This window comes from Limulus polyphemus, unplaced genomic scaffold (assembly GCF_000517525.1).
Source record: "Limulus polyphemus unplaced genomic scaffold, Limulus_polyphemus-2.1.2 Scaffold391, whole genome shotgun sequence".
Lineage (NCBI taxonomy): Eukaryota > Metazoa > Arthropoda > Merostomata > Xiphosura > Limulidae > Limulus > Limulus polyphemus.
The window spans coordinates 94735-109605 of record NW_013666001.1 but is presented as its reverse complement, the minus strand read 5'-3'; the positions used below and the strand labels follow the sequence as shown (position 1 = coordinate 109605).

At 28.7% G+C, this 14871-nt stretch overlaps 1 protein-coding gene across 2 annotated transcripts in view; it reads right to left on the bottom strand.

The window, feature by feature from the left end:
• Window positions 1–14871, bottom strand: part of LOC106457915 (RNA-binding protein 39-like) — a 74320-nt gene that overhangs the window by 26124 nt on the left and 33325 nt on the right. For both annotated transcript variants that reach the window (XM_013917362.2, XM_022383993.1), the window contains exons 5-7: window positions 11340–11417; window positions 10252–10363; window positions 1873–1965 (exon numbers count right to left, since the gene is read on the bottom strand). In XM_013917362.2, the coding sequence (XP_013772816.1) occupies window positions 1873–1965; window positions 10252–10363; window positions 11340–11417 (283 nt within the window). The remainder of the gene's footprint in view (window positions 1–1872; window positions 1966–10251; window positions 10364–11339; window positions 11418–14871) is intronic.

Genomic DNA, 14871 nt, shown 5'->3' with positions numbered 1-14871 from the left:
ACTGACAAGCTAAAACATAAAATAAGAACCTCTTATCTTTTCAATTTGCCGAGATATTGCTCATGGAATAAATCAAATACAGTGGCACCCCACCCACTTCTTTCCATTTTTGGAAATGCTCCCTTATATACACTTACATTTATATATGACATGAATAACCAATCGGAGGCTCAGAATATCCCCCATAGTGGCTTTCTTAGCCATTTTAATGGACTTGGCACCATTGCTTTTTTTTGAACCAATATTTCAATGAGGTATGGCGTCTTTAGTCTGCTCGAAATTTCATATTTTTTTTAGACTAAAATACATCTTAGTTACTAAGCTTTATAAATTATAGTGGAATTCTATGGTATTAATGTAGTAATTTATGATTTTTTAGTTACTCAAATGTATATATAAAACCTAAAAACAAATATTTTGTTTCATATCCTCCACGTGCAAAATTTTATAAGGCTTAGCAACCAATGTAAAGCAGCAACCAAGTACAAAGGTTGTAACTAGAAGAGATAATTGTTTGCTTTACTTCTTTATTTACTCTTCTATGTTTTAGGAAAAATATGTTTAAGAACTTATTTCAAAATAACAATAATATATACATATATATAATGTATAATGATTGTATTTTACAAAATACTAGTCCACTAAAACACAGCCAAGACAAGTTACTTTGCACAGAACAAAGATCAGTTTTATGTTATTTGATATGGTAACATGAGTGCATGAGTCACGTTATTGTAACCTCTGTATTGTTAGCCAGGCACGGCTGAAAGGTCAATAAAATAAATGTATAATGTTATGAGATTTAAGCTATTTAGTCTAAACATTTATGTTTTTGTGTTATAATTTGTGTTCATTCTAGAATGAAAGAGGCATAGTCTATATTTATTTCCTAATTTTTTATGGTGGTTGTGAGATTGGTCAAATCTACTGAACTCGTACAGAGATTAATTACCAAAAATAACAGATAAAATATAAAGTTTTTTCTTAAGAAATGTTTGATAACTATCTCGCATTATAAAGATTTTGCATGTGAAATTTTAAAATTTTCTGATGCATAAAAGTATTTTTAATCTTAATCTTTGCATGATAGATAGGCAACATGCAAAAAGAAAAAATAGACACGAGAAAAACATTGCTTTATAAACTTTTATACTTAATAAAAAGATTTTATATTTTGCATATGAAAGCACTATAATGTTTACTGATAATCTGCCCAATTTCGTTAATGTTCGCTTGCTAATTCAAAAGTTATAGCATGAAAACTATAACAAGCACAAACTGGTTACAAGGTCAGTTCCAGGGACCGAGCCCATGATGAAAGAATTAAACAAGAATTACCAGCCAATAATAGATAAACAATAAATATTACACTTGGAACCTCATTGTATTTAGAACTTGGTTATAAATACAACCTTCCCATGTCTAATGAGACACTGCATTAAAAAAAAAGCAAGCAAGTAAAGAATAAACTTTTCAAAAACGTAAGTAAATGGTAGGGATGGTTAAAAACAATGCAAACAAGGTAGTAGGGATGATGCAAATGCCATCCCAACTCTCTTGTTTGCATTGTTTTTGAAGGATTGATATTATCCATCCCTACATTTACTTCCTATTTTTAATTTTTTTTCTTTACTTGTATATATAGAACTAAACTAAACCTTGTCAAAATGACAAATGACAAAATCCTTAATAACTAAATTTATGTTGCTTAAGATTACCATTTCCAAGTATTAAAATCATTTAGAATTACTAAAAATTTGCTTATAATCTGTATATTGTAGACTTAGAAAGTTTTGAAGGTCCTACTCTACAGAGTAAAGAAATAGAACTAAATATAAAAATATAATGAAAAAGATTAAATATGTGGCTTACCAAAGTTACAGATTCTATGTCTGCAAATTCCACATAGGCAATCCCTTTAGACCTTCTAGTTCTGGTATCCACAATAATCCTTACATCACTCACCTGGGAAAATTAGCAGATGTAACAATTAGATCCAAGCATGCAAGCAGCCCAGACTTAAACTTTTAACCTTTTACAGTAATAATTAGATATAATGAGGGAAAACTGAATACACTATTACCTAAAAACACCCATGTGCATTGATTCTATGCACTGTGTATGGTTTATTGCATTGCAAAAAAAATATTAAATGAAGAAGTTTGAAACTTGAAATAAACTTTCTACATATCATGTAGCTTCTGCAAATGATACGTGCTTTTATATGTGATATTTGTATGAATTAGCAGCTTTGAAAATTCGAAACGATTTCATAGTTGTACGTTTTTAAGAAGCAATGAAAATTGCTTACCTTTGTATATTTCAATTATTGATTTTATATCTTACTACATTCTTGTAAAACTTTCCTACATTTTTTCTTTTCTTTTCTTTTATAAAACAGTTAATTTGAACATTGTTTTCATATGAAAAACACTTGAAGTAGTTTCACTTTGTTTAGATCACTGTCATGCAACAAAAAATATGCTTTATACCATACGAATTTTGTAAACAAACCAACAATTTTTAAACTGTTAATCGGAAAATTCATTCAATATGTGTAGTAAGTCCTAAACCTATTATATATATTCATCTATATATTTGTTTCTATATTTCTTTTCATGATTTTTCTTTGCCCATTCAAGCAGTTACTTCGGCTACTAAAACCTAACTTAAAAACAACCTATTAATTAATAAAAAGCCTTGTCTGCAAAATAAAACTTGATACAGTCAGATGCAAAATTATTTAACTAACTCTACCTCATCTTATTCCACAAAAATATTTCTTATAACACTGAAACATTATAGTTCAAATAAAGTATAAAATGATAAATCAAACTATAAAAAATTAGTACTATAATTATTTCAGCTATTCATAAACAAATTTTCTACTGTGTCACCAAGTTAAGTTTTTATCACTTTGTTCCAATCTCTATTTGAGCTGAAATGGAAGCAAAATTACCTTCTACAATTAAAAAGAATAGAAAAAAGGATCTTTCTTTACATGTTCAGATCACTAATCTGTTATTTCTCAAGCCTGTTATATATATATAAAACACACATATGCTATTACATCACACTGAGGTTGAAAAACAATGATTGGGTAAACTCAGTAAAATTACACTTACACTGAAATTATAAGGTTCAATTTAGCACTTTTTTTCTATTTGTTTCATCATTCCTCATATAGGGGTTTTGATTACTGTACTATGCTCAGAAAAAAGTATGGAGTTTAATGAACAGTAGTTTTCATTTGGAGTGTACTAAAATCAGCCCAAAATCAAAGCTTGCAGTGTTTTTCAATATATAAGATTAAACCAACTTTTATTATTACATATATTTCAGTGCAATGTATTTTAAACTTGTGTGGAAGAATAGCAATGGTTCTTTTTTTTTTCTTTTAATTATATGTTGCAATTTTTTCCTCGTGGCAAAAAAAGAGATGCGCAATTATTGGTATTTGCTAAATCAATCACACCCACCAAACCACATAAAAGAGGGAAAAAAAACAAACAGGTTTATGCTACTTTTGTAATTTTTATAAGCACTGCACTTTTCAAACATGACATTAACATTGTTTTTTAAAGTAATTTTCTAGTTACATTTGGTTTCATACAACATATCTTTTGTGAAGTTGTCATTAGTGTATTTTCAAAAAATAATAATTTTTGTCTAAAAAAAAATACTTTCCACAATTTCTTTTAAAGATAATCTGGATAATTCCTACTTTGCAACTGAATTGCTGATGTCAATTAAGTACCAACATTAGGTTACCATTATGTTTATTTTTTAAAATATGCAGCAACTGATCTTCTATAAATCAAATAAATTGATATCTAAATAAGGAAAACATGTTTTACTACCACTAGTGAAGGTAATAATGATTTTATTAAAAACATATCATAATTGCAATTAGAAAAAACATTCAATAAAGATATGAATTATAGAAATATTTTGCAGTCACCTATCATAATAAACAGTAAACTTAACTGGTTTGACAACTTTATTTGGTGAATATCACACAAAAAATATTTACAAACATTGCAACTCAATAAAACCATAGTATATCTATTGAAAAATAAAAACTGTAATTTTAAATTAAGAACCAAACAACAACATACCTTTATTAATTAAGCTTTATGTAACCTCCAGTTAAGACTTTCGTTTCATAGTGTATATATATGTATATATATATATTCCTGTGTCTATGTAAACTACTTGTACCTAATGAAAAAATATTCTCAAACGTTGCACAATTCTTTCTGTATTAAACTTGTAACAGTTTTCTTTGTTACACAGTAAACCTGTTTCTAAACTGTATACGCTTACTTTATATCAAGTTATTTGATGTCCTCTCATTCAAAAACATTCCTTAGCTTTAAGAGAGATAATTTAACACACAAATTCTTTGACAATTCACAAAAAAAAAACATTTACAGAAAGTATAAAAAAATCTTATACCTGCATATTTACTATTATGTGACAGTCTAACTCCTACTCTATCCAATCATATTTAAACTTTCTTTATAGTTCTTTCCGAAGCTGTGTTTCGTTAGAAAATGATCAAACCACTTAATGTAGCATCATAACAAGGTTTCAACCAAGACTCGTATAAAAATCAAGTGAAATATTTAAAAATCAAAATATGGATAATATAGTCAGTTTTTAGAAAAAATTAGTTGTTATTTGCAATGGACAAAAACATCCTAAAATAAATTAACAAGCGAGTTGTTTTGTTAGTAGCCATACTCTGCAGTTGTGTAGAAATGAAATAACTAATGTTTTCTTAATAATTTACACAAAATAAGTGTCAGAAAAAAATATTTTGATTCTAAAATATTTTGGAGTTATTATTTTTGATATATATTTAGAATCAACATATAAAATTGATTTTGAAATACATGTAGGGAAAAATTAGAAGTCAGAGGAAATCCAAGTCTCCAGATTCCATGCACGATAATTTGTAATTTACTTTTTTAATTCTAAACCTTCTATAAGAAAATGTATCGTACATGCACAAACTACACTCTTAACCACCCAGTTTACAAACAATAATGGAACTGATGACATGAATGTACTTGTTTTACATGCTCATCACAACAAACTTGATCACAAAGGTGTAGAATATAAAGTCATAATTAAATTCTCTGACACCATACATAATCAATGAAAGTTTTCTTTTATGTAATTACAGCTTTCATTAATATACCTATTACCACACCTTTTCTAACCTTGATTTTGACTACTGTCATCACTATTCCTCCATTTCCCTGTGTAAATAATATTCATTTTGATGAATTTTTTTATCCTTTCCCTGTTGTATCATATTTTTGTAATTGTATGTTTTTTATGATTTTTATTCTTCTAGTTCTGCTAAGTGTTTAACCCAATCACAACGGGTCACGTGTCAAAGGCCTTGTCATTGCATTAGTTGACTTGCATTCAAAATTTTATTGAACTACAATTTTCTAAATCTATGTCAATAAGTTTGCTATAAAACTGTAGATCATAATTCCAATTTTAGTATTAGATGTTAGTTGATTTATTATTTATCATACCTTACACAATTTCATAATTTAAAAGTAAATATTAAAAAATACAGCTAAACATCAATTTTTATGTGTCATGTGGGATGTTGAATGTAGCACTGGTTCAAATTAAATGTTTATGATGTCAAAATACAAAATTTACATTTTCATACAAACTGGGAACTCAAACTACTGATACTGATAAGCTAGAATATAAAATAAGAACCTCTTCTCTTTTCTATTTGCTAAGATATTGCTCCTGTAGTGAATCAAACACAGTGGCCCCCCACCCACCTCTTTCCATTTTTGAAAATACTCCCTTATATACACTTACTTCTATATATGACATGAATAGCCAATCAAAATCTCAGAATGTCCCCCTAGTGGTTATCTCAGTCATTTTGAGGTGTTATTGTGTTAATTTCATTCTTTTCACACAAGAGTTCAAACAATGAGGTAGGTCTTTAGACCCAAATACAGCTTAGTTACTATGCTTGATAAATCATAGTAGAATTCTATGGTATCTATATAGCAATTTGTGATTTTTTTGGTTATTTAAAATGTATATATAAAACCTATAAAAAAAATTCTTTTCACATCCTCCACATGGGTAATTTCATAAGGCTTAGCAACCTATGACAAGCAGCAAACGAGTAGAAAGCTCATAACTAAGAGAGATAATTGTTTACTTTTACTTCTTTATTTACTGTTCTATGTTTTAAGAAAATAAGTTTAAGGACTTATTTATAAATAGAAATAATGTATATACATATATAATGTATAATAATTGAAATGTGACACTATTTTACAAAATACTAGTCCGCTAAAACACAGCCAATACAGGTCACTTTGTAAAAACTAAAGGTCACTTATATATTAGTGGATACAGTAACATGAGTGCACATGCGCTGCATCATTGTAACTTCTGTATTGTTAGCCAGGCCCAGCTGGAAGGTCAATATGATAAAAATAATAAATATATATAAATGAATAAGCTATTTCTACAAAAAATTTGTGTTTTCATGTTATAATTTGTAGTTATTGTAGAACGAAAAAAGCAAAATTTACATTTTTTTCTTTATTTTTTATTGAGGTTATGAAGTCAGTCAAACCAAACCAACCCATACAGAAATACAGTAGTGAAAATAACAAATAAAATATAACATTTTTTCTACAAAAAATTTGATAATTATCTGGAGATTATAAAGATTTCACATGTGAAATTTGAAAATGTTCTAATTCATTAAAGTATTTTTAATGTTAAAATCAAAATTGCTTTGCATGTTGGATAGCCAATATTCTGAAAGAAAAAGGTTTACATGAAAATCTTTCATTAAAAATCTTAATACTTATTTAAAAACCTGATATTTTGTGCACAAAAAACCTTGTAATGTTTACCAATAACATGCAAAATTTTGTAAAGATGTGCATACATTATCAAAAATCATAGTATAATTACTCTCGTGGATACGTTCGTGGTTATGAGCTGGGTGGATTCCACCCAGCCTGTAATGGAAGGGTTAATTAATTATTGTTTGTATTTAATTGCTGTATTACAAAGCCAGAAAATACATTATTTCACATACCTCTCTTAGTATATGTGCCTCATGTTCTGTTCTTTGCATGAGCTCTATTTCTCATTACCTTTATTTTTAAATAAATTTAAAGAGTTCTCTACATGTATACTTTTAGTAGCTAAGTGTGATGAATGGTATACGCCTGAAACATAGCAAATAAAACAAGTTTATGTCACAGACGTGTGTTAACTTTTTTCCAATATTTCAACATTTTTCCACACATTGCAGTCTTTTCGTACAGTGTGTTTTGCTATAACTACACCGTTACTCACACACTTTGTAACCAATCAAGGGTAATGAATAAGTATATTAACTGAATAAACTTTATGGTTTTCTTATTTATTCACATTGGTATTCATACTTCGTAAGACAGTCAAAGCTATCACAATTTTATTTTACAGTCATATCACTTGCATTTTCACTTATTCTTGACAACACAACCAAAAATATCTCTTACATGAGAATTCTAGCTTATAAATGATGAAAATTCAATTCTATAACAAATCTGCATTATACCAGTTGCAGGTGCCCTAAAAATACTGACTATGATGAAAACAAATCTCTAAAGTCTACATATTTTTATTAATGTTGGGAAAAATCTACAAGAACATTCACCATGGCAACAGTTAACCCTCTCACTACAGGCTCAGTAGATTACAGCAACCTCATGACCTCAAAGTATCCAGCTGTTTTCATACTATATCTTTTAATATGCATTGTGTATCTTCACAAAATTTTTAAAGCTTTTAGTAAACATTACAAGACTTTTGTGGACAAAAAAAATTATAATTTTTGATGAATTAAATTTATTAGAAATTTTTCCGTGAATATATGGAGTCGGGATGTTACTGCTCCATGTGCAAAGGAATTTTCATGTTAAGATTACAAATACTTTTCTTCATCTTAAAAATATCAAATTTTGTGTGTGATCTTTATAACCTCCTAAATAAATTTCAAATGCCTTTTTTTCAATAAAAATTAATATTTTATCTGTTATTTTCTTTATCCTAACTCTATACAGGGTTGGCCAAGCTGACCAACCTAGTAACCATCATAAAAAATTAGGAAATAAATCTAAAGTACTCTTTTTTTCTTTACAGAATGACTGCAAATTGTAACAGCAAACTACAATTGTTTATCCTAAATAGCTTAAAGCTCATAACAAGATATATCTGCTTATGCTTAATTTTATTGTTTTATTGCCCTTTGAACAGTGCCTAACTAATATCAGTGCCACACAAGCAGTAAATAACTTGGCAAATGTATAGCTTACATTATCTTAGTGGATTATGTAATGCATAGGCTACTCACAAGTTGCTGACGAACATGCCTCGTGAAAATTTATATTATTCATTTTACCTAATCTAATCTTATCTATCCTAATTTTTACAGTTTAGTTACTTTTATAATAACAAATAAAAAATACACATGAAAACCAAGAAATATACTACTTACTTCGATCTTCTTTTTTTTACTGTCAACTGTCAAAACTTAACTCTACTATTATTTTTCGTACGAATGGTACTACTGCACTAAATAATCTTTTATTTAATGAAATAATGAACTAAAGAACACAGCAGAATAACACGTAAAAGGCAGACAATGTCCTATAAGTATCACATTTTTTCTGGCTTTCTAACTATGCAATTAGACATGCATGGAAAAGGATGCCTGTAGAGAGAGGGTTAACACTTAATTAGCCAAAGCATTGTCAGTGAGTGCTGCCTGTCAGTTGCTTTTCCTCTAGTCAGCAGTTAAAAATTAGTGACAGTGGCAGGAGATAGAATGAATAAGTTTAGTGGCAGTGAAAATTGAACTCAAGATATTCAATTCATGAGGACCCCTTCCTCTCAATTATGTATATTTGTGCTTAACAGCACACAAGCGAAATGAAAATGTTTTGATTCCTTGAACAGGTGGAAAAAAAACTGAAAACAGTAAATATTCAGAAACCCTAATTTCGATTAGATGATTATTTTTCAACAATCAAGTTAATCATAATTCACCCCCATCTAAACACCATAGACTTAAATATATTCTAATAAAATAAATATTATGATCAAATAAAAAGTTCAGTCTACTACTGCACTTAATAGTATAGTAACTCAAAAGTAATGTTTGTAGGTAAGTGTCAAGACATCTACACATTAGCAAAAATCAAACCATACCATAGACCATATTATAATAAATCACACCACATCATTCCACAAAACAATTTAGTGAAAAATATAAACCAATAGTTATTAGACAATAGTAAAAAAAGCAACTTAAAACTACTCATTTGTGCAATAACTGTAATACTTATTAAAAAAAACAAATTATAGACTAATTTTGGTGTTATTTTACAAATCCATGTAAAAAGAAAGACAGCAATGTATATTTTATATGATTTTAAAGTTTATAATGGAGAAAGTAAGAATCTGATTTAAATGAAATTTAAGTACATTAGATTGTACTGGAATTGAATCTTCTATGAAATACATTTGCCTGAAATCTCTGTGCTGAAGCTTTCATTTAAGAATAAAACTTAATGCAACACACAATTTCATCTGTAAAGACCAAAGAAGACTCAAAACAAAGAATTTTTATAACAATATGTGGAAAATTGCAAAAATTTTGAATAAAACATGCGAGATGTGTTTACAATCTTAATCGGAAACTACTACGACAAGATTCTAGCACTGTGCAGCTAGAATAGCTGTTAGAAAATCTACAATATTGGTGTATGCTTGTTTCTATATTTATATTCTAATAAGCACTTGTAATTTTATAACATCATTACTGATAGCAAAGTGCCTGTTGAACCTATCCAAGTAATTAATAGCCAATAGAACCATGCTTTCATAAAAGCACTTTTTTCAACATGATATACATCTGAGTGCTCAAACAGGCTTCACAAAAGTTAGTTTACTTAAAAGTAACTTAAATATTACTTGAACTTTTCAAATAATGTCTTTAGCTTCTCTTAAGAATACTAGTCTAAGTAGGTTTAAATGTGCACACACACACATATTATTGGAGTGTTATTTTAAATACCACAAGAATCTTACTAGTGGACAAATTTCTAGGTTTGCATCATATATTCTAGACATCTCTAAACATCTAAATTATAAACTCAAAATATTATTTCATACTCAGTAACTACTGACCTTTCCCACTGAGGAAAAAAATTCCTCCAGGTCTCGGCTATGTATTCTTGGGGACAACTGCATGCATAACACTGTTCGCAGATCACGTTCTTCAGCACTCATTTCATATGATCTAAATATAAAAATATTCCTAATCATTCAAACTCTGCAAATTACAAACAATGTAATGCAGTAACACACTATATAATTAAAGAACTCTTTTACAGGGAGTCATTAAGAGACAAAATAAAAGATAACATTTCCTGTTATAATGTTGTGAACAGTATTTTCCTTAGTTCATTTGTACATTAAACAATGAGAGAGAGATGATAAAAACTAATTTTGGCTTGGTGTTGCAAATGAAGAGGAACCTACTGCAAAGACATCTGCAAAGGTTTACACAAGGTACAGAATAAATACAATAAGTTTCATGTTTTACAAAACTGAATATGATGGAGGCATGTTCTGTTGTAACTTATGCTGAAAAGCTAAACTAAATTAAGCTTGTTTTTAATTTTAGTGACATTATTATATCATATATATATATATAAAACACATGTATATATAAAAGTATGTATAGGTACATAGCATCTGCTGTAACTGAACAGGGTATTTGGGAAATGTACTATAGAAAAACTTAATTTCCTGGTGCAATTCTATCTGCATTAGTGAAAGCAGATAAATAAATATTTTATGAAACAGTATACAAGTTTTCACAATTTGTATTAGCCTTCTTTTGTTTCACTTACCACCAACAACTGTAGTTTAATAATGTTCCATTTTTAAACTAGATTAACTCAGAATTCATCCAAATCTGTCAGCTTAAATTCTAATGTGGATTTATTAAAATATGTTTGGTAGGTCATTTGGAAATTGTTGGATTAAAAAATAAATTACAGCATGAAAGGGGATCAGATTTTCAAAATATTGTTAATACATGCAGAAGGTTTAGGGGGGTATCTGTCGAAAGTATATTAAAAAAATAGCTTTGATTCTAACATGAAATTCCTTTGACTAATTTCAATGATGCTCGAAATGAAAAAGAAATAAATATCTATTACTTTGTTAAAACTGAAAAATACATATTTTTAAACAAATATAACTCATACCTGTCAAAAGATGGTTGTCTAGGAGACAAAGGAAAAGAAGGCATTCCTCCACTCCTATGTCTTTCTCGATTGTAGCTCCTACCAAAAATAATAATCATCATCAGGAAAATATTTTTTGAGCTAGTACACACTTAGATTACCATATCAGATCAAAACTGACACTGAACTTCGATTACAAATTTCTTCACACAAAGTCAAATTTTAGGTTAATTTGTAATACCTTTTACCATTTATTATTCTCTATCTATAACCCAAAAGAAACAAACAGGGAAATCTTGACTTTCTGTTAACACATTTGTTAGTAAGGTTTTCAGAATATATTGCTAAAGTTCTTAAGTCTATAATACACCATCTGTTCTAAACAGATAATTAGAGGATAACTTAAGATATTGCTTTTCTAATTCCATTCTTATTTTTCTCTTTGATGATCTTCAAGCTTTGATCAGAAATTAGTAGCTTTTGAAATAGGAATAATTTTTAATATAGAAGCACGTTTTAGCAAATTCTCATGGTGTTTAATTAGGAGATGACAGACACCTAGCCAAATATCATTTGCTGCATTATATTGTGAATTTCATAGGTCTGAGTACGTTATATTGACTCTCTTGCTATGGGATTGGTTGAATCAGCCAAGTTCATCACCCCAAATTGACCCTTATAGTTTCCATACTATAAATTCTAATATGTTTTGTGAATCTTCACATTTCGTAAGCCTTCAGTAATTATTATGAGTCATTTTCAGACAAAAAATCGGAATTTATAATGAAGTATTTTTACTACTAAACTTTTACATGAATATATGGAGCCAAATTGTTTACTGCACTGAGTGCAAAATGATTTTCATGTTAAGATTAAAAATACTTTTCTTAATCTTAAAAATCTCAATTTTTTTTGCATGATCTTTAAAACTTCCTAAATAAATTTCAAATGTTTTTTTTTCAATAAAAATTCATATTTTATCTGTTATTTTTTCTACCTAACTTTATACGAGGTTGGGTTGGTTCGTAACAATAAAAAAAAATCTGAATTACCCTTATTTTCTTTCTAGAATTACTTCAAATTGTAACATGAAACTACATTTGATTATCCTAAATAGCTTTAAACTCATAACAGTATACATCTGTTCATACTTAAATTTTATTGTTTTATTGCTCTTTGAATGGTGTCTAATTAATATTTGCATCATGTGAGACACTTGGTAAATGTGTAGCTCACATTACCCTATCGTATTATATAACGCGGAGGTTGCTCATGAGCGTACTTCATGAAAAAATTATTAATATTTATTTTATCTAATCTAACCTAAAAAGTATCTAATTTTTACATTTTAGTTACTTTTATAATAGTAAATAAGGAAAATAGTGTGAAAACAAGAAATAAAGTATACCTGGAACTTTTTTTTTTCTGTCGACAAAACTCAATCCAACTTTTTTATACTAACGGTACAACTATATTAAATAGTTCTTTATTTAATTAAATAATGAACCTAAGAATAGAGAATAACAACACAAAAGTGGACAATGTCCATAACTATCACAATTTTTCTGGCTTTCTAGCTATGCAATAACAGCTGTTAAAAATTCAGCTAAGCTCATCAATGCATTTCCCATGGGAATAAAGTTTGAACTGGAAGTGAAACAGAAATTCTCTGTACAGGAAACAATGTAATATAATAGGTCATTTGAAAGATTAAAACCTTGGATTTCTATTGGTTATAAGTAATGTAGTATTAAATGTCAGAGAGAACTATTGGCAATTTCTGAAAGAGATAATGTGACAAGTGGCATGGCAAGAGGAGTGTCATTTTTTATTTTATTGCTCTGTAACTAAATAAGACTGAAGGCTATAAAAATGATGTTTTGCCTGAGCAATGACAACATTATAATGAGTAACTTGCATTAAATTTCATACTTCTTGGAGGGGGTGGTAAATAAATTAGAGAAGAGGGGATACCTAAAAAAATGTCAATTCTCATAGTAAAGAAAATTCAGGATTTCTTTTAAATATAGTCTTATAAAATTAAGAACATAAAACTTGTATACTATTAAAATTTGAATTATTTGCTATGTTTTTATGCTCTACTTATTAGCATACAATGGTAAGAAAGTAGTTTAATTAAATTTTGAATGTAACTCACTTAAACCTCATGACATGTACAGAAAAAGATGCCCATAGCAAAAGTGTTAAAATGATTTTTGAGCCTCATCACATCATCCCAGTCTTGCTCTACATAACAATCATACATCTTGACAATAGCCTTACAGGACAGTTTCCATTGAAAAAGGCTCCATCAAGGCTGTTATGCACAAAGCATACCCCTCCTCCTAGTTGGCTTTCCATAAGTCATCTTATGTATGAAGAGAACGGTTTCCAAACACCAATTTTAATTGTCTGATTGCACAGAAATCCACAGGTGATAAACCCAGCAACTTGACTGGTATGTCTTAGAACGGAATTGCATGAATACCAATTTCAATTTAAAAATTGTGCAAGATATGTCATGGAACAACTTGTGTCACTTGTCTACAGGGAGATACTTTTTAATTATGTTGTATATTGTTGCCTTGGTCACAAGGATGCTACTGGTAGCATCACACTATCTACAAAATGCCAATGTTAAAATATAGTTCTGACACATTCCATTTCACCTGGACTTTATGTTGGCTGTGGCAGTTACATGACTTTCACAGTTACATGTTCAAAATCATTTTTATATAATGTACACAACCTTGTATTCCTATGATATACTATGAGCTACTTAGTAAAACAAACACTTTTGGGATATATTTTCAGAAAGCTGATAAAATGTTGCTTCAAAGTGCTTGAACAGTAACAGATTTGAGCCAGTAGTGCAAAATATTAAAATATGACAACTGCAGTATTATTTCAAAATAAAATAGCATTTCAATGTGCATTTATATTTTAAGAAAAATTATTCATAAGTGCTGCATATATTATATATGTATCTCTCAGTAATTTCTCTAACTTCATTCATCAAGATTTTATATAAATCAATTAAGTGTACCAAACAAAATTCTGTACTCTAAATGAATGTTTAAATTTCTGATGCTTAATCAAACTTTAAGAATAGTGACAAGTGTCATGGTCACTCTTAACCCAACTGACATGGTTCACAGGTCAAAGGCCATGTTATCATGTTTGTTAACTCACATTCAAATTTTATTGAACTACCATTTTTGAATGTATGTCAGTAAGTCTGATATCAAATTGTAGATTATAATTAAAATTTTAGTATTATACATTAGTTAATTTCTTAATTTAAAAGAAAGAAAATCTTAAATATCAATTTTTGTATGTCACATGGTATGTTGAATGCAGCATTGATTCAAATATGATGTTTGTGATGTCCATATACAAAGTCTATAGTTTTGTATGAATTAGAAATTCAAGTTACCAATATTAACAATATTTGCTGAGATATCGCTCACGTACTGAATTGAATACAGTGGCTCCACTTACCTCTTTCCATTTTTGGAAATGATCCCTGATATATACATAGTTCTCTCTCTCT